Source organism: Pipra filicauda, unplaced genomic scaffold, assembly GCF_003945595.2.
Source record: "Pipra filicauda isolate LSUMZ 115617 unplaced genomic scaffold, ASM394559v2 scaffold8_size5757611_pilon, whole genome shotgun sequence".
Classification (NCBI taxonomy): domain Eukaryota; kingdom Metazoa; phylum Chordata; class Aves; order Passeriformes; family Pipridae; genus Pipra; species Pipra filicauda.
The window spans coordinates 3,321,381-3,345,150 of record NW_024105087.1 but is presented as its reverse complement, the minus strand read 5'-3'; the positions used below and the strand labels follow the sequence as shown (position 1 = coordinate 3,345,150).

The window sequence follows — 23,770 nt, the reverse complement described above, 5'->3', positions numbered from 1 at the left end:
TAGCCCGCATCTTAATGGATTAAAAATTCATAGGGCGCATTAGGTTCGGTAAAATATGAATGCGCGTCTTTAAATTTTAATCGTAAATCAGAACATGGATACATGAGAGGCGACAGTGATTTCTCCCCAGATGTCTGCGTGGGTCAGGGTGTGGGCGTGGGTAAGTTGGAGGGGGGGGCTCTCCTTTTATTTAGGCAGCCCACTGGTGCGCAGAGCCGGCTGCGGGGCCCGCGGGGCCGCCGAGGTGCCGGGGGGTGGCGGGGGCTCCGCGTCTGCTGCGGCTCCCCCCGGCATCCCCCACGACACCGAGAGGTGGCTGCAAGAAAAAAAAAACCCCAACACCCAAACACAAACAAATAACAAAAAGAATCACAAAAAAAAAAAAAAAAAAAAAAAAAAAAGGAGGGAAAGGGGAAGGCAGGGTTTGCTGGGAGGCAGTGCCGCGGGCAAGGCGCTGCCGGCAGCGGGCACAGCGGCAGCCCGGCCAGAGCCCCGGCGAGTCCCTGCGGCGCGCAGAGACACCGCGGGGACCCCCGGGGCCCGCAGGGGTCACCTCCGGGCCCGACACCGAGGAAAGTTTGCCCAGCAGTGTGGCCGCGCCGCCCCGCATCCCGGTGGCGGCCGATCGGAGCGGCGAGGAACGCTCAGCGTTTTGGAGATCGGTTGTCAGTTGCTATTAAAATCAAGATTAATTCATATTAACGATATGCGTTCTCAATTCTCCCGTGTGACAGCATACATTAGAACAACTATTGCGAATAATTAAACTCAGTGCGGGAGGGGTTAAATGTATAGCGGGGGGCGTGGGGGGGTGGAGGGGGGTTCCTCCTCGCGTTTCTCTCCAGCAAAGTTGAGCCGGAGAGCCGGGCGGGCAGAGCCCCTTCCCCGGCTCTGCGCACCCGGCAGGCTGGCTGCCCTCGGACCTCCCCGCGCCAACGAGGTATTTTCTTCTTCTTCTCTTTTCTTTTTTTTTCCGCCCAGGAAGCGGGATCCTTCCCTTGTTCTCCCGCACACCTCCCGGCACGCCCGCGCTGGAGCGCGCAGGGCTGCGGCCGCTGCCGGGGAGGCGGAGGCGGGGGCGCAGGAGCGGCCGGGAGCGCTGCGGGGACCCCGGCGGAGGGAGGCGGGGGGACAGATGCCCTCCCTGCCAGCCCTGCCCGCCACGGGTGGGCCGCGCCCCGCGTGGGCTCTGCCCGCGACCGCCTCAAAACGCGCAAAATATTACTGATGGCTCTTTTCTTGGGCGTTGGAGGTGCTAGATGCTTTAGACTAATTAGACAAGCCAAAAGCCTTTTGAAGATTAAGCAAATTGGACAACCCTTGTTAATTAGAACATAATTTAAAGTTTGAAATTATATCACTCATGAAGTAGCCTAATTAGTATGACGATATGTTAATAGCCTACCGAGACACGAAGCGCGGAGGTTTGGCATGAACTCCTTAAAGGCTTGCAAGAAAATCCTCTTTCCTATGTTGTCATTAATAAAAGATTTCTATAGACTTCAGCCTTTCAACGGTGACATACAATTTATAGTACACACAATGCATTAGCCCATAGTGCTGCTCAATTTTTTTACTATTATGAAAACTAATAAATTCGTCAAGCTGAATTAAGCATACAAATCAGATGAGGCATAACAGATTACATATTGAAGCGCTGTGTCTCCCGAGCCTAAATGAAATTTCAATCTAATAATTCCTTCCTGGCCCGGCCATAATTTGTTTAGAGATGTTGTTCTACTTCTTTCCAAGCGCTATTCGCGCCATAATTAAATGATACTCAAGCTTTTAACTTTGATTTATTTCATTTCTCCGAGCTGGCGACAGTGAGAGCTGATACAATGTAATTTTTTTTTATTTCCCTTAAAATTACCAAGTCTGCTGTTTAGGTGAGAAATTAAACACCTAAGCACTTATTTTAACCTTTCTGCTGCAAAGTGAAATTCATGGAAATAAACTCGGCCACATCCAGGAAAACTGACTTTCCCAGATTTCTTTTCTCTCTCTTTTAGTTTTTCTTTTCCTTTTCTTCTTTTTATAATAGAAAGGCGGGGGAAGTTAGCGGGATAGCGGTGCGCTTTTGCAGGAGGATCCCTCTGGCTCCCCACCGATGGGGGACGCCGGTGGGGGCAGACCCCGGCCGCCGCTCCCGGCCTTTCCCTCCCCTGCCCCGAGCAGTGCCCGGCTCCCAGCGCATCCCGCCGCCTCTGCCGCTCCCCCCGGAGCGATGCCAGGGCAGCGGCGGGACACTCTGGCTGGGGATTCCTGGTGAGGCCGGACGCGGGACTTTTCCTTTTTTTTTTTTTTAATTTTTCCTTCATGGAGAGTGGATTTGAGGCGGGGGTGTGTGTGTGTGAGTGTCGCTTTCCCCTCCCTTTTTTTTTTTTTTTCTTTTTTTTGGCTTTTTCCCTCCCCTTTCCGGGAGGCGGCGGGGCGCGGCGCGGCGGTGAGTGCGGGAGCACGCGTGGGCGTGGGAGCGGCGGGGGGCGGGCAGGGAGCGGCGGAGGAGGGGGCCAGGGCCGAGGAGGCAGGCGCGGAGGGCCCTTCCCGAGGAGTTGGGCTGTAGTGACAGGCGAGAGGGGAGGGGAGGGAGGGGAGAGAGTAAAACCCACCGGCGCGGCGGCGGGGAGGGCACTTCGCGAGAGGCGAGGGCCGGCGCCGGAGCGGAGGCGGCGGCGGACGGCGGCGAGCGCCCGGGCGGAGGGGCGGCCGGGCGGGAGGCATCCCGCGCATCTCCCGCGCATCCTCGGCTTGTCAGAGCCGCCTCTCCCTCTCGTCTCCGGCGGGACTCGGGCGGCCGGCTGAGGGGGGGCCGAGTGGGATTTTTTTTTTAATTTTTTTTTTTTTTAAATTTTTCGGGGGGTGGGGGCGCAGGGCTCCTGTGGCTTTTCCGGGGGGTCCGGGCCCCCGGCCCCGCGCCCCTGCCCTCCTCCAGCGGCCGGCTGCCGGCGGGCCGGGCCGCGGCGGCGGCGAGAACGATGATGATGTCCCTGAGCAGCAAGCAGCCTTTCGGCCTCCCCCACGGCGGCGGCAGCGGCGGCGGCCTCCACGAAACCAAGTACTCGGCCCTGCACAGCGCCTCGCCCTGCCCCTCCGCCGGCGCCGCCGCCCCCGCCGCCAGCTCCCCCAGCAGCACCGGCACCGGCGGCTCCGCCGGACGCGGCTCCGGCTCCGGCTCCGGCCCCGGCGGCAGCGGCGGCTCCGGCTCCGGTTCGGGCTCCGGCAGCGGCGGCGGCGCGGAGGCGATGCGGCGGGCCTGCCTGCCCGCCCCTCCGGTAGGTGCCCGCCGCCCGCCGCCCCGCTTTAAGGGGAGCCCCTCGGCGGCCCCCCGGATCCGCCTGATGATTTTTTCATGGCCGTGCAGCAAATCATCCGGCGCCGCCGGGCTCTCGCCCAACTTATGCATGCGGCGGCTCTTGCCGCTCGTATTAATTTTTATGACCTGGGATGCTGCGTGCGGCTGGTGCGTGTGTGTCCGTCCGTCCGTCCGTCCGCCCGCCCGCCCGCCTGCCTGCCGCGGCTCCTCTGTGCGAGCGGCTGCGCGCCGCGCCCGCTCCCTCGCCCCGCTCGCTCCCTCTTCTCCTCTCCTCCCCCCCACCCCCCCTCCCTTCTCCAGGATTTCTCTTTTAACATGCTGGGAAGGTTTTAGTGGCACGGCGGAGTGCGCGGGGAGGCGAATTCCCTGCTGAGCGTTATGTGTGCCTTCTATTTGCAATTGCAGAGCAATATATTCGGCGGTCTGGACGAGAGCCTGCTGGCCCGCGCCGAAGCCCTGGCAGCGGTGGACATCGTCTCCCCGAGCAAGAGCCACCACCACCACCCGCCGCACCACAGCCCCTTCAAGCCGGACGCCACGTACCACACCATGAACACCATCCCCTGCACCTCGGCCGCCTCCTCCTCCTCCGTGCCCATCTCCCACCCGTCCGCCCTGTCGGGCACCCACCACCACCACCACCATCACCACCACCACCACCACCAGCCCCACCAAGCGCTGGAGGGGGAACTCTTGGAGCACCTGACGCCGGGTCTGGCGCTGGGGGCCATGGCGGCCCCCGACGGCGCCGTGGTCTCCACGCCGGGCCACGCTCCGCACATGGCCGGCATGAACCCCATGCACCCGGCGGCGCTGGGCATGGCCCACGCCCACGGGCTGCCGGCCCACATGGGCTGCATGAGCGACGTGGACGCCGACCCCCGCGACTTGGAGGCCTTCGCCGAGCGCTTCAAGCAGCGCCGCATCAAGCTGGGGGTGACCCAGGCCGACGTGGGCTCGGCGCTGGCCAACCTGAAGATCCCCGGGGTGGGCTCCCTCAGCCAGAGCACCATCTGCCGCTTCGAGTCCCTCACCCTCTCCCACAACAACATGATCGCCCTCAAACCCATCCTGCAGGCGTGGCTGGAGGAGGCCGAGAAGTCCCACCGCGAGAAGCTGGCCAAGCCCGAGCTCTTCAGCGGCGCGGAGAAGAAGCGCAAGCGGACCTCCATCGCCGCCCCCGAGAAGCGGTCGCTGGAGGCCTATTTCGCCCTCCAGCCCCGGCCCTCCTCCGAGAAGATCGCCGCCATCGCCGAAAAACTGGACCTCAAGAAGAACGTGGTCCGCGTCTGGTTCTGCAACCAGCGCCAGAAGCAGAAGCGCATGAAGTACTCGGCGGGCATCTGAGCCGGCCGCGGAGGAGCATCGACAGCATCAGCATCACCGTCATCAACAAAAAATTAATTAAACAACAACAACAACAGCAAAAAGGAAAGGAGACAAAAAAACCAAACAAAAAACAACAAACAAAACAAACAACACCAGCCCACCCCATCGCCCGCCCCGCGCCCAACTTTCGGGGGGAACTTCCCCGCGGAGCCGCGCCCGGACCCGCCCCGGCAAGTACCGCTGGTTTTTATTCCTAACAGACCTCGCCCGGGTGGCAGCAGGGTGGCCACGATGTCATGGCTTTCTCGGGACCCAAACTTGAATCTAGAGTTGAGGCTTCGCGCCGCGAGAGACGTCTCAAAAGTATTTTGATTTAAATAATAATAATAATAATAATGATTTAAAAAAAAAAAAACAGATGGCAGGTTTTTCTGCATTTACACTGCGTACTATAAATATATAAATATATATATATTTTTACTGTGGTTATTATCCTTTTCCTTCTCTGAAGTTATAACGCTTAGGGAAAGAGCTGATCCTGCTGTGTTCACTGGTCTTCAAAAGCTATTATTAGATTACTGCCAAACAACCCCTTGTAAATTATTAATTTATCTCTCTAGCAACTTCATTTTGTGCTCATTCTAATTAATTACACCTCTTTAATCTAAGTCTTGATAAAAGTAAAAAAAAAATTGTTAGTGAGAATCAAATATTTTGTGTTGGTAGGATTTATGAATGTGAGCTTTTCTTCTGAACGTCCCTTTTGGCCATTTGTAAATTGCCACCTGAACCTAAGGTATTTCTCTGGCGAGTATTCCTATTCGTACGGCGTCGGCACCCTATAGTAGATGTTCTACATTATTTGTGTAGCCTGATTCACTGTCCGAGGTATTTGTTTACCGTGTTACATATTTAATGGGGATTCCCATATTGTCCCCACCACACGCTGCTCCCGAAGCGAGAAAGGACGTGGCCGCGTAGGTGACAGCGTGGGGCAGGGGGGTTGTCGCTTCGGGTTTCTTGCCAGCACAATATCCGTCTTTCTCGATTTTAAAGCTGTATCGCGACGGCATTCAGACCGGCTCGGTTATTTATTTATCTATCCGATTGCTTATTTATTTATTTATTTATTTATTTATTTATTTATTTATTTATTTGGTCGGTCGGTTATTTATTACCTTTAATCGCAATACTTTTCCACGGAGAAAAGTCCCTTTTTGGAAGTCTGTTTGTAGAAAAGCCAAATTAAAATTTGTAGGAAAGGGGAGCGAGCGAGCGAGACTGCACTGCTTGTAAATTCACAACCGATTTGGTACATTTCTTTTTGGAACAACGACAATAAACTGAGGGTACTCGGTTGGGTACCTGTATGTGTTGTAAATATTTCATTGGCGTTGACGCACATATAGATATATTCTTACAGATTTCGCTGTATTGCTGTTCTATCCGAGACTGTTTGAAGTCTTAAGTTCTGTACATGATTTCGTTGGGTTTTGTTTGAGGGATTTTTTTTGTTTTGTTCTGTTAATAGGAGGTTTATTTATCCTAGTAATGTACTAATTTATTTTTAAATGTTGTTAAACTGTCTTTCATTAAAAAAAGGAAAAAAGGATTTTAACGTTTTATTGGCAAAAAAAAAAAAAAAAAAAAAAAAAAAGCGCGTTTGGCTGCTTCTTGTTTTCCACCGCCAACATCTGCCCGAGTTCAACGCCGCCTCCGGGCAGGGGTGGTTTGCGCCCCCGGACCCCGCAACGGGGCAGCCCGGGGTTGGGGAGTGGCCCGGAGAGCGCCGGTGGTGCAGCGGCAGCACCACGGACAGCTCCGCTCCGCGCCCCGCGGGTGAGCGGCTGCGATTGTAAGTGGGGAGGGGGCAGACCGGGGTGTGGGAGGGTGCCCCGGCAGAGCTCCCACTCCCCGAGCCTCTCTGCCTTCCAGCGCCAAGAGGGAGGCAAAGGTGCCACGCACGCACCACGCGCGAAAATAATAAAAAAAAAAAAAAAAAAAAAAAAGGGAAGAAAAGAGTAATTTCCCTGCGTGGCGCTTACAAAAGCCGGGAAAAACAAAACAAAACAAAAAAAAAACAACTGACGGCGGTGGGTGAGGGGGGGAGGGAGATCATACACGAGCCGCTATTAAATATTCATATTTCCGCCCAGCCACCAGCTCCAGCTGCATCTTCAAAGCCGCCCGGGCACGCCGAGGGTGCCGCCGGCTCCGCGGGCGCGGAAGGAGGGCCTCGTGCCCCAGGGTCCGGCCGGCACAGGCGCTGTGTCGCCGTCGGTATCCACACGACCCCCGCCCTCCCCGCGGCCCCGGCCGGCCCTTGTCGCTGTCGTCGCCGTCGTTGCCACCGCAGCGTTGCGGTTCAGCCCCGCGGGCCCCCGCAGGGCTCCCGCGGGCGCGCAGCGTGGGTTGCCTTCTCCTGCAGCCGCGGCCGGGGCTGCCAGCTTTTTTTGGGAAGGGGTGGCGCTGTCCTCCTGCGCACTCCTGCGCGCCCCGCCGAGCCCCCCACCCTGCCCCCTCCCCGTGGGCTGGGCTGCCGCGCAACCTCCGCGGGGGTCGTTCTGAAGAGGGGAAGTGGGGCAGAAGGAAGCAGGAAAGCTGCGGGTCAGGGGGTCGGGGTGAGCCAGCCCGGCGGGGGCAGGGGCCAGTAGGACCCCCGAAAGCAGCAAAGAGCCCCCCCAAGAGCGTCAGTAGGCGCAGGCAGCAAGAGGCGAACAGCCCCTGAACCACCGCTTCGCCCTCTTAAATGAGCCATTCACTTAAAGGCTATTACGGGCGAATTAATAAATTACACAGCGAATTATTAAATCCAGATAATTACAAGGAATAAGTAAGTAATCATTAGTTATCTCAGCTAATTACTGTGGGTCAGAGCGAGCGAGAATGTGAAATCCTCCTCGGGAATTGAAATTAACTTTGCACAGTGAGTCTCTCTGCTTGACATCCCCAGTCTGTAGGCACATGGCAGCTCCCCTGTGAGCTCGGCTTTCTATTTAACTTGGAGAGAATGGAAATAAAATTAAGTGGCGATGTGATAATAGGAAGCTGCTTAGAAAGCAAACGCGGTGGGTTTTATATTTTACCTTTTACTGCCTGGAGATAGATCGCTCTCTAGTTTCCCAAATTAAAAACCTGAGGCAATTAGTCGACTTCCCCCATTACCTGCCTGTCCCACGCTTGCACACTATTAACAAACGAAAAGGCATGGAAGAGCCATGGGGTCGTGCGGTATGTGGGGGTGCAGAGGTGCCTGGGATCCGAGAGAACCGGGGCGGGCGCCAGGGCAGCCCCTCCGCTGCCCGGGCAGGGAAAGACCGAGGCACTGGCGGGCTTTGTTTTGGGAGACAATAAGCTGACGAGCTCTAATGAGAGGGTTCCTGTCTCTTCCGTTGATCTTTCGCCAGCTTCTCCAAGAGCTAATGCACCCCCCCTTCCCCCCAACACCCATCTATAGCATCACTTCCCGGCTTTCCTTCACGTGCATCTTTTGTAAACAGCAGATCTATAGGTGGAGGTGCTCACGCTGCACTCGCCGGGCTTTGCCCGCATTAAAACAACAACAACAACAAAAACAAGTGCTGTGCGTGCACGGCAAGGAAAAATATCTCGGCTTCTTTGCCTTTATCAATTGCAATTAGGTGGACAGTCTTCCCCCTCTTTCCTTGCTCCAGTCTGGGATGATAATTAAAATTTAATGAAGCCTGGGAGTAGCAGAGCTCTGTCTGGGGACTGTGGAATAGAATATTTTAACTGTACATTTACACCAAGTGTCTGGCTTCAAAGACGTGACTGCTTTTAATCTCGAATTAGAAAACCACAGACCTGAAATTAAATATTAGCCACCCTCGGCTCCCCTTCCTTCCCGCCACACTGTCAAGCCTGTGTTTGCCTGCCTTGCCCCACGACACGCACACACCCACGTCCCGGGTCTCCAATTACCCTCGTGTTAATAATAGATGGCTTTGCCAGGGTGCGGGTTTTCCCCTTTCCTTTCCTTCTTTTTTTTTTCTTTCTTTCTTTCTTTTTTTTTTTTAATAGGGTTAATGCAATATTAATTGCTCCTAGCTGCTATAAGAATGCGCCGCGTTTTTCCAGGAACAAATCGATGGATCGGGGCGGCGAGCACAGAGCAGGAGGCGCAGCCCCGGGGCCGCCCGGGTGAGTACGGCCCTCCGCACCCGCGCAACCCCCGCGCCCCTTCCTGCCCCCGATCCCTGCACTGCTAAGGGTGAGAGCGAGTCGTCGTTTGTTGCTTCCCAAATCCTGTCTCGGGGCAGACCCCAGCAGCCGCGGATTCTCAGGGCAGCCCGATTGGTTTGTGGTCCCGGCGCGGTAACCGGGCCGGGGAGGACGAGGGGGCAACGTTTCCCTCCCTCCTTTATTGTTATTGTTGTTTTGGCAGGTGAGACCTCCGAGCCCTCCCGGAGGAGGGAGCCCGGCGGCGCAGGAGGGGATAGCGGCATAGGGGCGGCTCAGCGCGCCCGCAAAGGTAAACGAGAGTTTTGGAGGGAAGAGGAGGACACCCCGCAAGTCAGCGGGGCGGGCAGGTGGGGGATATAACATGAATCACAGCCGAAAAATCCCCAAGGAAAATCCGCGGGTTCCCCCAGACAGCCGGGACCCCCTTCCCACGACAGGGGCGTTGCTGACCTGCTGACACGTCTCTTCCGTGCGGGAGCATCCTGGGGGACGGGCAAGGCCGGGAGTGGGCGGTCTGGATCCGCGGCCCCTGCGCGGGGTAGGTCACGCCTTCCCTGGCCCGGGGCCGGGTCCCCAGCTGGCACTTGTTGACAAAAAAAAAAAAAAAAAATTAAAAGCAAGAAATAGGAAAAAACCCCCCAAACAACCCAAAGAAACAACCTGCCCCAAAACTCGCCACAACCCCCCCGAACCAAAACAACGAAGGAAGAAAAGAGGCGCTCGCAGCGCTCCGGGCGGCAGCTGGGACAGCCCCGGGAGCTTGTGTGTGTGAGGGATGCGGCTCCGCAGATGGGCCCCCACCCCTGCCCCTGTCCCAGCCCTCCACAGGGACAGCGCTGCCCGGCCGGGCCTCCGCGGGCGCTGGGCACTGTTCCCCCCCCCGCGACCAGCCCCAGAGCGGGACGAGCATTGGGCCTCCTGCTCCTCCTTCTCCCCCCCCCCAGGAAACGAGGGCGGCGGCGGTGCGGGCGCGGATGCCCCGCGCTGTTTGCGCGGCGGTGGGGGGGGGGGGGGTTGTGCGCCCCGTCGGGCTGCGGCACCGCTCTCCGGCGCGGCGGGGCTGGGCTGGGCTCGCCTCCCCGTTTATACAGAACAGGATCATTTACATAAAGTCCTTAAGGCAAATAACTGTTGGGGCTCTAATTTATATCTGATCGAAAATTAGCCGTCATTATGCGCTCCATTAGCAGCGTCTTTAATGTGCTTCTAAGCACCATTTGTCAAGCGGCTTGTTAATATCCTTCAAGTCTTTAAAGTTGAGAGCTCATTAAAGAGTGCGCTCTGTTATTGATGTAATTTAGATGAGTTTGGAAGAGCGAGCGCGCCGCGGACAACCTGGATGAGCGGGGAGAGGTTGGGGCTCCCCCCGGGGCTGTGGGAACAGCACCCCCGGCACGGTGGCCCCTCACCGTGGCGCAGGGCCCTGGCCCGGGACGAGCCTCCTTGGTGGAGCCGGGGGGGGGGGGGGGAACTTCTTTTGGCTGAGGGGGAGTAAACCCGTTTAATGATGTGCAGACACGATTCCACCACCTCTCCCCCACTCCATCGGAAGAGCATAAAGACCAATAAATTACCTCCGCTGCTTATCTGAAAATCCATCTATCCTGTCGCTTTTTTTCCCCTCCGTTGGTGCACCACGCCAGAGCCGCCCCTCGAAGGCGGGCTGTGGGGCAGCGCCCTCCGCCACCCCCCCCCAGAGGGCATCCCGGCCGCCTCCCGAGCCCTGCTCGGCCCCTCCCCTCCCGAAATCCTGCCAGAACCAGGTGTTTGAGGGGGCAGCCCGGCTGAGCTCTGCGTCCTCCCCCTTCCCCCGGGCGGTGCGGTGCGGAGCGGGGGCTGGCGGGGAGGGTCCTCCCCTGTGCCGCCGTCCCCGGGCTTCCCCCGGGCGAAAGCAATAAAGCGGGTAATTAGACTGCTAAAGACGGATGTAAATAACGTGGAGGAGGCGGCGGTGACAGGCGTGCGACGGGGCCGGTGCCCCCCAGGGATGAGACACGGAGACCCGCAGCGCCCGCCCTGAGGCTCTGGTGAGGGCTGCCCGGACAGCGGTGGGGAGTGCGCTGGCAATTCGGGAAGGGATTCACCACCCATCCGAAAGGCCTCTTTGCTCTCGGAACCCCCAGAGTGTCCAGGTCAAGGGCCAGGGCAGAGGGGGTTGTTGCAAAGGGGACTGGTGCAGGTATCAGTAGCCTTTCAAACCCCACTGCAGCCTAACACAACACCCCCCACCCCCCCTCCCGCAGAGGCTCCAAGTGGCCTTTTGCCTGTGTCAAACGGGTATTTAGCTCCCTGCACGGTCCCAGAGACACGCTGACACCCGTGGGAACGTTTGCCAGGAGTGTGATGTATAAGCAGGCACACGGCCACATCCAACCCTCCTTAGCTCTTGGGCACTGAGCCCGGGGAGGGCCCCATCAGTGCAGTGTGGGTGCTTACAGCCCTGGCCCCCACATGAGAGAGGGCTGCTCCTGAAGAGCTGGATACACCTTCTGCACGTTGCAGGGTCATTGCCTGCAACATGAGACCTGTCCTAGGGCCACCACCACTGTATTGGTCCCTGATGCCCTCAGGACAATGAGCAAAACCACCACCCTGGGTGGGCAAAAATATGAAGAGCCACCAGACAGCCTGAGGTCGACATGTTGAATTGTACTTGCAGATGTGCCCATAGTTATTACCACCAGGAGCATACAGGACATGTCACTTGCTGTCCCGCACGTGGCTGGCCTGTGTTTGCCTTGTGCTTTTGCACGTGGCATTTGGGGATGGAGTCCTCTCGGGGTGTGCGTGGCCTGCTGGATTTGAGAAAGGCTTACTGCATGGTGGAAAGCCCTTTCTTACCCATCTTCTCGTTCAGAACCATCACAGCTTTTCTCTTGCCTGTGTCACCACATTACTTTGGAGGGAAAGCTGTGAAAGTAGGTGGGATAAACTTAACATTGAGTACATACACTTTTTGGGGAGGGCATTTTACAAGGAGATAGCTTTGTCTGTGTTTAATAAAACCATTAAAAACATGGTGTCAAAGATAGGCTTGCCCATGCCAGCTGGGGGGGGGGAAGCCGTGGAAAATCATGTTATGACAATGACAACATTTTATGGCAGTAGTGATGGCAGCTTTTAAGAAAGTGAAAAGCAGTTCCATTTCTTGCTATATTTTGTGGGCAGAACTTGTGCATGTGCATCAGTGAATGAACCATGTCCTGTGTGCACCCTGCTCATGGTTGTGACTCTTGGGGGCCTTCTGGCAGTGACAAGTGTGGCAACAGCCAGCAGGCAGCAGCATGAAGGGCCACGGGCCAAAGAAAAGTGTGATGAGGAGGGCTTGTGCAAACCTCAGCATAATAAAAGCCTCCATCCCACAGATGCACACATACACACACTCTTACACACAGCAGATACTGTGTAAAAAGAAAGGGAAAAGATATCACATTTTGAAATAGTTTTTACAATCCTGAGTTGTAAAATTTCTTTCCTGATTGCTCTTCATTTTAGAAATACAGATTTTTTAAGAATATATTCTCAAAACACAGCGTGTTTAAAAATGACTGTGTATGTATATGCCTGGTGCTTGATAGCAACTCTCCCAAGTTTCTTGTACTTTAATACATTATGCAAAGATGCCCACAAACTGTTCCTACTGGCCCTTCTTCACAGAGAAGAGGCATCACTCCCTGGGGGAGGCTCAGCTAGGATCCCCTTGCTAATGGATGCTGTGATGGCTGGGGTGGCTGCCTGTTACCTTCTCACCTGGTTGCAATGTAAACCACTCTTCCTTTCAGCTTCCATTGGCAGGCAGACTTGAGGTGGATGTCAGTGGTGGGCTGGGGCTGGTGGAGCAGTGATCTATCTGGTCCCTATCTCTTTGTCCAGGTTAATCCCTTGTCTGCTCACAAAGGCTGGGGAAATACCTCCCATGGTTGGGGTGTTGGAGAGTGGTGACAGCTGATACAGCCCAGATGGTGCCCTGCTGAGGACACCATTAACACCCAGTGTTGGGGCTTGTGGCAACTTTTGCACTACAAGAAGTGTCACCATCCTCCCAGTGTAGTTGAGGGCATGGGATCCCTGGGAAGCCACCTAGTACAGCCCTCCCAGACCCCGGGCTAGCCTCACAGGTCAGCACCTCCTGGCTGTGCCTACTCCAGGGAACGAAGCAGGACAGGACACCAGCCTGGCCACGCACGGATGGCTCTGCCTTCACAGTGCTGTCTGGAGCCAATGCAATGCTTGGCCATGGGCTGGGGACATTATCTGCTCCAAACAGGCCGTTTGGTTGTGCCCACACAGCTTCGGAGAGGCAGGGGAAGAGAGGAAGGGAATTAGCAGTCACGCAGTGCTGCTTGGCCCCAGGCTGGAGAATGGCTCCCAGCTGGTTCTGCGGACTGGCAGGGATACAGCCACCAGAGACCACCCACCACTTACCTAAAGCTTTCTCTCTTCAATAAAGCCTCTTCCCTGCTGGGGAGGTCGGGCTGTGTTTGGCCTGGATATGAAAACCGGTGCCTCTTCCCTCAACCTGCTGAGCCGCTTTGTGCCCCTGAACCAGCCAGCATTACTTTTAACTCATTGAATAGCCTGGATTAGAGCCAGGCTGCCCATGGGCTCTTGCCCACACGCGGGTTTGCCAGTCAATGGCACCAGGGCTCAGTGAGGTTCAGACCTTGCCAAGGATCTTATTTCTTGTCCTTTGGATGATCCCAGAGCAGCCCTGTATGCCCGGCGGCCCCCACACGGGTGCCAATGAGCAGGGACAGGGCAGGTACAGGATGGAGCCAAGTGGCTGCTCTCCCGGGCAGCCCATGGGGATGGTGCACGAGGCAGCCCCGGGAAGATGGGGAGAGGATTTTACTTCTTTAAACAGCTGTTAAAATGTTTTCATTTAATCAGCCACAGCATGTACGCCTCAGTTAAACAGCTGGCACCCGAGCTGATACGCAGGGATGTGTAATTTTGATTCCTACCTTTCTGTTTCAAAGCTGTGTCGTTTTGAGCACTTTGATCCAAAGACTAAACTTATTGTGGCATATTTATGTATATGACATTTTCATTCGCTCCTTTATTTATTTATTTATCTTTGCAAAACACATCACTGACAAGGTTTCTAGTGCCAGTGGTGCTCTCTGAAGGAAAACACATGGTCCAAGATCCAAGGCTTATGTGTGCTGCAATAGTCCCGTTTCATACATGTCACAGTTTCAAACAGCAGTAGCAGTGGCAACCAGTGGAAGAGAGCAAGGAGAAAAGGGAAAATCCAGGCTGGGGGAGGAGTGACAGTGTATTTAATGCTGTATCCCAATGGACTGACTTTTTTTGGTTTTATAAGATGAACACAAACAGCCCTGTTACCCACAGAAAAATGAGACACCTCATTTCTGTTGCAACATTTTAAACATCCTTACCCATAGTTTTAGAAGGTCTTGGACTTCACATCAAGAGAGCTCTGACTGGTGTTAAAATTTAACTGGGAAAAGTGAAAAGGTTAAATTGAAAAAATAAAGTCACTCCTTAAAAAGCAACAGGGGCACTGCTGGGGCTGTTTGTTTCTCATCTTAAGAAAAAAACCCTTTGACTCATGCACCTCCAAACCCTGAATCCCTGTGAAGGAAGCACTGACACCAAACCTCCCTTCACCCCTCCAGATCTCTTCTTCTGTTTTTTGCCCTTATGGGTGTTTGCAGACAAGTTTTCTTGCCCAGAGGAAATCAGCAGCTGACTGGGCTGCTCTGTTAGGTTTTGTGTCAAACCTCACCCAGTGAGATTTCAACTGGGTGCATGTTTTAGGCATGACAATCTTTAAACAGTCCCTGGTTGAGTAGAGAAAAATCAGAAGCCATTGATCACATAATGGTACCTGCATATCTGAAGGAGGAAAAATCACCTGCAATTATGGGAGAAAGGACTGTTATAACAATGAATGTGGTTCATTTTCAGTCCAGGATTTCTAGGAAGAAGACGTTGCTCCACCTTTCGCATCACTTCAAAATTACAAGCCTCCCCTTGATCTGGGAAAGCGCTGTGCTCAGATTAAGGGCAAATACGATAAACTAACATCTCAGAACATGTGTAGTTCTTTATTTCGAGGTACCTGTAGGCATTTTTGGCTGGCATTTCATCACACTTCAATCTTCTTTCTACTGAGGCAGAATCACTCTCATACACTGTAAAAACACATTGCTACCTTACACCCTAGGCAGTAAGCTGTAACTAAAACACGCACGTGCAACTGGATTTTTTTTGTGCCAAATACCTCTGCAAAGCCAGCTGCATAACAGTGTCACATAACAAGTCATTGTATTGCCCTGCTGACAACCCCTGGTTAGAGGTACCCCACTTTGCTGCAGCTGGAAATACTCCTGGAGTACAAAACTGCCAGGAGAACGTAAATTGCAATTACAAATCTTAACTAAATATGCAGCATTGTGGCCTTTTCAATATCACATTTCTGTGGCAAGTTTTTCCATTGTGCATTGTTCAGTCACATTGGGACAATTTCTTAAATAATGTAGAGGCACTTCATCATGGAACAACATTTGAGGTGATTTACAGTTCCATCTTTTAGCAGCACACCTGTAAATCGCTATAAATAATGCTAACCCCTATTAAGGAGACATCAGGGTGCTTCCAGGCAGAGAGCATTAATGGGGAGGCAGTTGTGGATGATACTGGGTAAAAGCACTACCAGTTTACAACTGTTTGGGTTGCTGTGATCCACAGATCCACTAGCACAGCCCACAGCCAGGCCTGAAGATGAAGGTCCAAGTTTCAGAAGGGCAGAGTTTGGAAGGCATTTAGCAGCAGCTGGTGTACAGAGATCAGTGATATTATAGGCTCGAGTACCTTCATTCTTCTTGAGGTTGTGATGGGATTTTTACAAATCAGATGTTTGCAGCAAAGTTTAATTTGAAATAGCTCATCATCTTCTCATCTGAATCAAGTCTTCATTTGGCAGGCAAGGATAAAACAAAGGAAAGCTATGAAGCAAACTAGACAGACCAAAATCCAGGCTATAGCAATACAGAGCAAATCCTGCTGTCTCAAATGTTGCTGACACCTGCAAACAGGGGAACACAGTTGTAAAGTTAAGAATAAACACAGATAAAGAGAACTTATCCACTTTTCCTGTGCAGAAAGCCAAGTTCTGCATTCGCTTTTCAGCAGCACAGAACAGTTTCATTTTTCCTCACAGTGCAAACAAACCCACTATCATTCTGGTGGCTCACCTTTGGTCAGTCAGTGGTTTCAGGTGGTCAGAGAAAGGAGATGGTGGCTCCTCATAAAGAGGAAACTGCACATGACAATATTTTGGCAGGAGAAATGAGGAGTGGGTGAATTGAGTTCTGCAGAACCAAATGTTAATTGAAATTGTGAAGACAGAGGGGAGACTTTGAATGAAGTAGAAGAAGGAAGCAAACAGGTCTAAGGAAAGTGGGGAAGAAAGTGCAAATGAGAAAAGAACACAGCAGGCTCAGAAATCTCAGATTTACTGTAATTTGTATTTGGGTCTCAACCCAAAGCCTTTCTGCTGGGGAGTCAGATTCTGACTGAGTTCTGGTGTGAACATCCACCTACCTGAAAACAGATTTTTTTTAAAATGCTGCAATGCTGTATGTGGAAAATGACAAGAAAAGAGAATCAGGCTCCCAACCATGGAACTGGTCATGGCAAACCAGGCAAAATCACAGAAAGTACTTACCCCCAGATGGGTTATCACCATGCAGGGATGCAAAAGAACAGCTAAAGATGGCAGGATCGCTTTAAACTATGAAATAAACTTTTTCAGCTCATGGCACCACTACAAACACTTGTGTTTCAAAGGTGTTGAAGATGATTTACAGGTAAAAATTCAAAAGGCAGTACAGTCATCAGGAAGCAGTGGTGTCATGACACATAATTCAGGGCTGCCACATGCAGATTTTTAGTTCAGCTTGCAATACCTTGGAGACTTTTAAGCCTTTGCTTCAGGAGTCAAGAGCTGACCTGTCCTTCTGTTACAGGAAAGCTGTTGCAGGAAGGAGCTTTAGCATACACCTTGAACAGTCTTCAAAGGCTCAGAAACCAGAGGGAAAAGTAAAAGAGCTTCGTCTTGTCTTCATTGAACACAGTTCTCAGAAGGACTAAGTCTTGACCTATGCAATAGTTTGAGACAATGCACATGATGACTTCATTTAAAGCAGACTATGTGCAAGCGCTGGTCTCATAGGAGAGAAACCCTAAACTATTACATGAAGCTTTTCATCCACTCATGTTGTGGAGGATGAATTCATGCAGCACACAGCACAGCCTTGTAGCTGGTGTAGGCCTTCTCCTCTGTGGGGGTGTGGCTGTCACTCACCAGGTGTGGCCACTTCCAGGCAGCTGTGTGCTGGGACAGATGCTCTGAGATGAGACTGAAGTGAGACTGAACCAAACTGACTCTGCTTTAGAGGTGCAAAGGCCTCACTTAGTGAGCCTCTGGCTTACTTATTCAATACCATGACATGACTCTGGGTTTGGTTTCACAGAGTCTTTCAGACGTGATGAAGACTACCTATATATTTCTGCACCTTTTTCCTTTGAAAAAATAGTTAACTCCAGTCTCACAGTCCTGAAGATATTTCACTCGTCTGATATTAAGAAACGTACAACAGGGACTGCAGAAATGAATCACAGCATCTGATGGTGAGATTAAACCCAGCAGCTTTCAAGGGAAAAGTACATTGTCTCACTGATGGAAATACTCCAGCTCCCTACAGTGGGACGTGGGATCTGGGAGAAACAGTGCAGGTGACTCAGGCAAGCATGCTTTTTGCAAATACATTAGTTTAGTTTTTTTATTCTTCTACTTTCCTCACCATTACAGCTTGTTTTTTTATTTACTTTGTATAAACTACCAAGTTTTCTGGCACAGATGGTCTCACTAATTTTCTAGGCAGGTTCCACTGTCCTGAATTTTCTAATCAGGAACACAGAGGAAAAAAACCTAGACCATGAGTTATATGAGTGACCACAACCAGCAACACTGATTGAACATCACCTACTCTGAGGTGGTTTGGTGTGTGTGGATGTGCACAGCTTGTGCCAGCACAGCACTCCTGGTCCCTTATGACTGTGCCAAGCCTTGTACACATAAGTTATCTTACAGACAGTTCCCATGTCTTATGGTTCAAGTGGCTCCTACTGCACTTAAAATATTCACACTGATCCTTGACATGTGTCCTGCTCCTGACACGGTCACCTTTGCCAGCCTGCAGGTTTGTGTTTCAGGAGATTGGACTGGCTTGGTCCAGGCTGGTTTCACACACGAGTTATGAACTGTCTGGCTGATGAGAGCCTTCCCCACAGACACATCAGTAAGCTTTGGTGGGGTGTTGCCCCTCAGTTATTCAGAGTATGCAGTGCCAACACTGATGGAATTGTTTTTGTAGGGCCCCGAGCTCTGCTACCGTTTAAGAAAGAAAGCATTTCCCACCGAAGGGAGCTGCCGACTGCGTTAGAGCCTCGCGCAACCTGCACGGGAGCAGTCACATTTCACAGGCCCACACTGCAAGGCCAGAGTCACCCCTCCCTCCATCTCACATGAACAGGATTCAGTGTGACAGGAGGAATTCTAAGTGCCTTAAATCCTCCCCCCTTTCTGCTTAACTGTCCCCACCTCGAGCAGTTGTTTGGCCATTTCTGCCAAATGCGCTGCAGAGTGTGAATGCGTCGGTGATATTGCTCTTCCAGAACAGAGGTTTGTAGAGGTGAAGTAAAAGCAAAGGCTCTAATTCATCAAAATATTCTAATATCTCAGAGCTCCTCTGAGAGTATCAGGGCTCAGCAGACGTGAAAGCTCATTGCAATTCAGAATGTAAAAGTTAAAGGGGTTGCTGTGAGAGAGAAGCAACCAGGGGCCTGGAGACAGAAGCCAGGTAATCCCGAACTTCCCTTATCATAAATAAATTTTGTTTTAATCTGTACTGTGAGCTTGGCAAGAGCCCACTCTGCCCAGAAAGCAGTCAGCAATGCCAGGGAAACTGATTTCCTGGTACTCATGTGGAAAGGGAGAGTGTCTAATTTTCTCAGCCAACTGATGCTGAGGAGCCAGAAGGCAGATAGCTCTTATGAAAGAAAACAGGAGAAAATAACAGTGACCACCATGTTTCAGGGAGGGCTCTTTGAAAATGTTTTTAAGGGCACTGCTGTGGTTAAGTTCAGATTTAAGTCACTACAATTACAAACTGTGAACTTGTGGCCAGATGGGACAGTGTTTTCTGAAACAGTCCAGGAAGACCCGGGAGCAATGTTGCCAGGGATAGAATTGCTCAGTGTAGGAGGTAAGAGCCTTTCAAAGCTGATTTACCTCTGTATATGGATAAGTATGTCCCAGATCAGGAAGTGGGACAGTTACAAGAGCTGGTGTTGGAGGAACCTGCCTCCCAGAGACAAGGCTTACCTCTCATCCATCTGTCTGGTGCAGGAGATAGCAATCCTAGATGGATTTGGAGCTGAGTGGGAGCCAGCAGCTATTGCCACTCCCAGACACTCCCAGAATGCTCAAACTCCCAGTTCCCCAGTTGTCCATGTGCTACTGAAAATCTGTTGTCTACTGGTTTTCTGTCCCATGTCATCCCTGCTGCAGGTGACCAAGCTGCAGAACAGAGCAGGAGAATGTGTAGCTGCTGGGACAACTTGAGATTTCCCCACCCACCCCGGGATCCTACATAGAGCCTGAGTAATTCTTCAGGGGCTGCAGACCCTCAGCTCCCAGAGAGGCAGGGTCATGGCCAGCACGTCCCATCTCACACAGGTCAGCTGTGCTGGAAAGTTGTCTGTCTGCCTTTCATGTGGTAACAAAACACACATTGTTAACCTTGGTGAGACAAACCTACTCATTTGGCAGGGATGGGGTCGGGATTGTAGTTACTCAATTGCCTTCTCACCTACCGAGATTAATCCCTCCAAGCCAGCATTGCAGCAAGTGGCTATGAATCTGGGGCTCACTTTGTCCATCCCACAGATGAGTTAAGGTTAAACAGTAGGCTTTCAACTGAAGGAATCTCCTTCTCCTTCTCTACTTGAGAGCTTGCTTCACCAACAGCCATTCTGAGCTTTTATTCTGTACTTTTAAAAACTAAACCTTTAATGTTTAGAAAGAGAAGTCTATCTCCATCACAGCTCCTGGGCTCCTCTGTGCTCAGCGTCACTCTTCAGTGATATGCCTGCGTCAAAAGAAGACTCACACATGGGAATATTCATTAACATGTTTATCTTCAAAGACAGCACATGCATTCTATCTACCTGTAAGCATTTGTGTGGCAAATATAGAGATGCTATGAAGTTATGCTGTCAAACAAGACACATAGTTGTTTAAAAAACCCCAAGAAGTCCTCATTCTCTTCTTTGTAGGAGCTGTCTTCAGAAATACCTGACCAAATCTCAGGACAAAGTCCTTCATGTGCACCATTTCTGAAGGCTGATGAGTTCTCACCTCATATATAATAGCTGAACCTCACATAACTGCTCAAGACTTTAACCTATTTCTTGCATTTTTACATGTATATTATTGTTTCTTGCAGTTACGATCTACTTTTTCCTAGTAGGAAACTAAAGTGTGGCTTTAGTAATACCTATCATCAATCTTATTTATTCCATCTATTTCTAGGTAATTATATATAGTGTATTTCTTAGTCTATATTTGGATGGCCTATTTAGAGATGAATGGATTCCTTCCAGAAGGGCAATAACCTTTCTGTGACTCAAAACATTAATTTTCTAAATGGCATCATAGGTGAAACACCTTATATATCATCATAATTAACAAGATATACCCTATTAATGGTCAGAAAACATGCTTTTCATAATTATAAACAGAATCCTTCCTCTCTGTTATGAATTGGTAGCCAATACTACCTGATATATCCACAGTGAAACCTACTAAAACCCTATTCAAAAAGCAATCTTAATTGCCAGCCTTGCATACCTTAGGCACCCACAAAATGTAGATTTTAGAGACATCAGTATTACAGTTCAGGACTACTCAGATTTGCCTGATATAATATGTTTGACAAGTTCTTTTGTTTGAATCAGACAATTGGCGTTATAGGCTAAATTGATTTGCCTGCTTTCCTAACTTCATTAAAGTCAACTATGCCTGTAATTTCTCAGAGCACAGAAAAACTTGTAACTGCAATTCTTATGCTTGAGTCCTCCTTTCTGATTGCAAAGTCTTAAGGGTCAGAGGATTAGATGCTTTCTGGGAAAACTTGGAGGAAGGATTGCAATGATAAAGAACGAGGCAGAGTGGAGAATAACACTGTTCCCTATGAGGAGCCCCTTAAAAGAATTAGAGTACCTCTCATGTAAAGAGACAAAAGTTCTATTATACTAATTTGAGTTCTGATCTCAGCAGATCTTATAAGCAGGACTATGTCTGACATGAGATCACCAAAGGAAAAATGTTGGGAGAGCACTGGTAATTCAGAAAGTGGTGATTTTTCTTCTGAAGTAGCAGTGGGTCGATACCACAGCTGAGTACCAGTGAGCACTGAGCTTTCAGCTGGAGCATGTGAGGTGTTACACGGGGGCCTGCCATGACCCACGGAGCTCTGACAGTTTCTAACAGCTGAGAGGTTTATTCCAGGATCCTGCCCTAAGTATAATGTATGGATCAACATCCTGCCTAACCTCCTTGCCCCCTTAATTTGAAGGGGGAAGCAGAGCCATAATTTTCCCACTGAAAAAAGTCTGTAAGGAGCAGAGCAATGCCTGCACTCTGCTAGACTGAGGGTTACTCGTCAGACAAATAGTTACTGGGATGGGAGGCAAGTACATTTAGCTCCATAAACATAATTTGCTCCCAAAGCTTCCTGCCTCTGAAGAACAGAACTCACATTTACATTATTATAAGATGATGCATTTCCCCTTATTTTTATTAAAAGCTTTATGACAAAAAAGTGTTGTTAAAAAGTATGGGAGAGTTAATGCTCTAGAGGATTGATGCATGACCATTTTTTTCACAAGCATACAAGAGTTATCACGTAGTAACAAGTTAAGATTGGCAAAAAATAGTGATGATCATAGGTGCTATTTAATATGACTACACAATAACTTTGGGGACACATACACAGAATGTTCAGTTGCTGCAGAAATCTATGTGAGGTTAAAAGCCCTTAAGAGTTTAGAAACTTGTCCTTGACAAATTGCTAATTGTCTTTTCTAGAATGTCTGCATGGTTCATGTTATAATTTTTTTTTTACTATGAAGGCCAGATTCAAATATGTCATTTCTCTCAACAATATTCTGCTAAAAGAAATTCCAAATATCTAAAAATAGTAATCTCTTACAAGCAGTCATGCTATACTTCTCAAGATTAGAAGAGCTTGTAGATTAATGTGATTTTTAAGATATTATTTACAAAATTGTGTTGGTTTTATCATGTTTTTCTTATTTCATATCAATAGCATTAAAATAAAAGGGATAAACTTAAGGGGTAAACAACATAGATGGCTTTTATATTTAATTCATAGTCCTGTTTCTCTTCCTGGTTTTCATAAAATGTTTAGCTCTTTTTAACACTCTAGTAAAGAGATTTGTATGCCTATGTGTGTGCATAATTGCATGTAGGAACATTTCTATACAACTTTTCAGCCTTGCAAAAGCACTCTGAATTGCCACTGCTATAATAAGCTTGGTGTTCAGACAATAAAGATCTCTAAATAAAATAATAAAATTATTGAGGTATTTGTAACCACTTTGCATGCATACAGCATTTTGATCAAAAATAGTCTAATAAGAGCTGGTTAATGATACATTTTTACCATTCCTTAACAGGGAGAAATCCTACTGTCACATGTCAACCAGTTACTCAGCTTGCAATCCTGAAGAAAACTGTGAATTGAGTTATTGCTATGGCAAAAGCTATTGCTTGCTCAAAGACTGTCATAAAAACTGATTACAGGTCTAATGGACCTTGCTTCAAACTCTGAATCTGGACAGCTCCGTTTAAAGGAAGGAATGGTTGGCTATTGGGAGTCAGAAAGCTCTGCTTATATAATTAAAAGAAGGGGTTTTCTAATACATGAAATTATGAAAGCTTGCATCAATTTTCCTAAATAAAATTCAAAGGTTTCAATCCTGTTTTTATGTATATTTTGCAATGTGATATCTGCCATCTTCTGTCCTCTAACTCTTTTTCAGGCCAGAAGTGATGGCAGCAGGCAAATGTCCTCTGAGGACTGTGAAGACCACAGGAGTCAGATGCTGCAGGTCATGTGGGGAACCCACTGTCAGAATGTCATCAGCTCAAAATGGGAAATTCTCCACACTGAGTCCAACCTCAGTGCTTCAGATTATTTATCAGAAAGAATCAAGCAGAATTTTAGTTTACCTTGATGGTGTGAAACACAGGATCACAGAATGGGTCAGACTGAAAGGGACCACAGTGGGTCATCTAATCCAACCTCCCTGCTCAAGCAGGTCACCCCAGAGCACATGGCAGAGGATTGTGTCCAGATGATTCTTGAGTATCTCCAGTGAGGGAGACTCCACAGCCTTTCTGGGCAATCTGTTCCAGTGCATGGTCACCCACACAGTAAAGAAGTTCTTCTTCAGGTTCAGGTGGAACTTCCTGTGCATCAGTTTCTGCCTCTTGTCCTACTGCTTGGCACCACTGAGAAGAGCCTGGATCCATCCTCTTGGCACCCTCCCTTCAGATACTTACCAGCATTGATGAGGACCTCTCTCAGTTGTCTCTTTTCAAAGCTGAACAGGCCCAACTCCTTCAGTCTTCCCTCATATGAGAGATGCTCCAGTCCCTCAACCGTCCTCACAGCCCTTCACACCAACTCCAGGAGCTCCATGTGTCTCTTGTACTGAGGAGCCCAGAACTGGACATAGAACTCCAGATGTGGCCTCACCAGGGCTGAGCAGAGGGGCAGGATCACCTCCCTTGGCCTGCTG

At 50.4% G+C, this 23,770-nt stretch overlaps 1 protein-coding gene across 1 annotated transcript; it reads left to right on the top strand.

Annotated features, from left to right (window-relative positions):
• The first annotated feature begins 2,897 nt into the window (after positions 1-2,897).
• On the top strand, positions 2,898-4,751 carry POU4F2 (POU class 4 homeobox 2). The gene is made up of 2 exons (XM_027721086.2): positions 2,898-3,275; positions 3,722-4,751. Exons 1-2 carry the CDS (start codon positions 2,979-2,981, stop codon positions 4,661-4,663), a joined length of 1,239 nt encoding a protein of 412 aa, XP_027576887.1. The 5' UTR covers positions 2,898-2,978; the 3' UTR covers positions 4,664-4,751.
• The last annotated feature ends 19,019 nt before the right edge of the window (positions 4,752-23,770 follow it).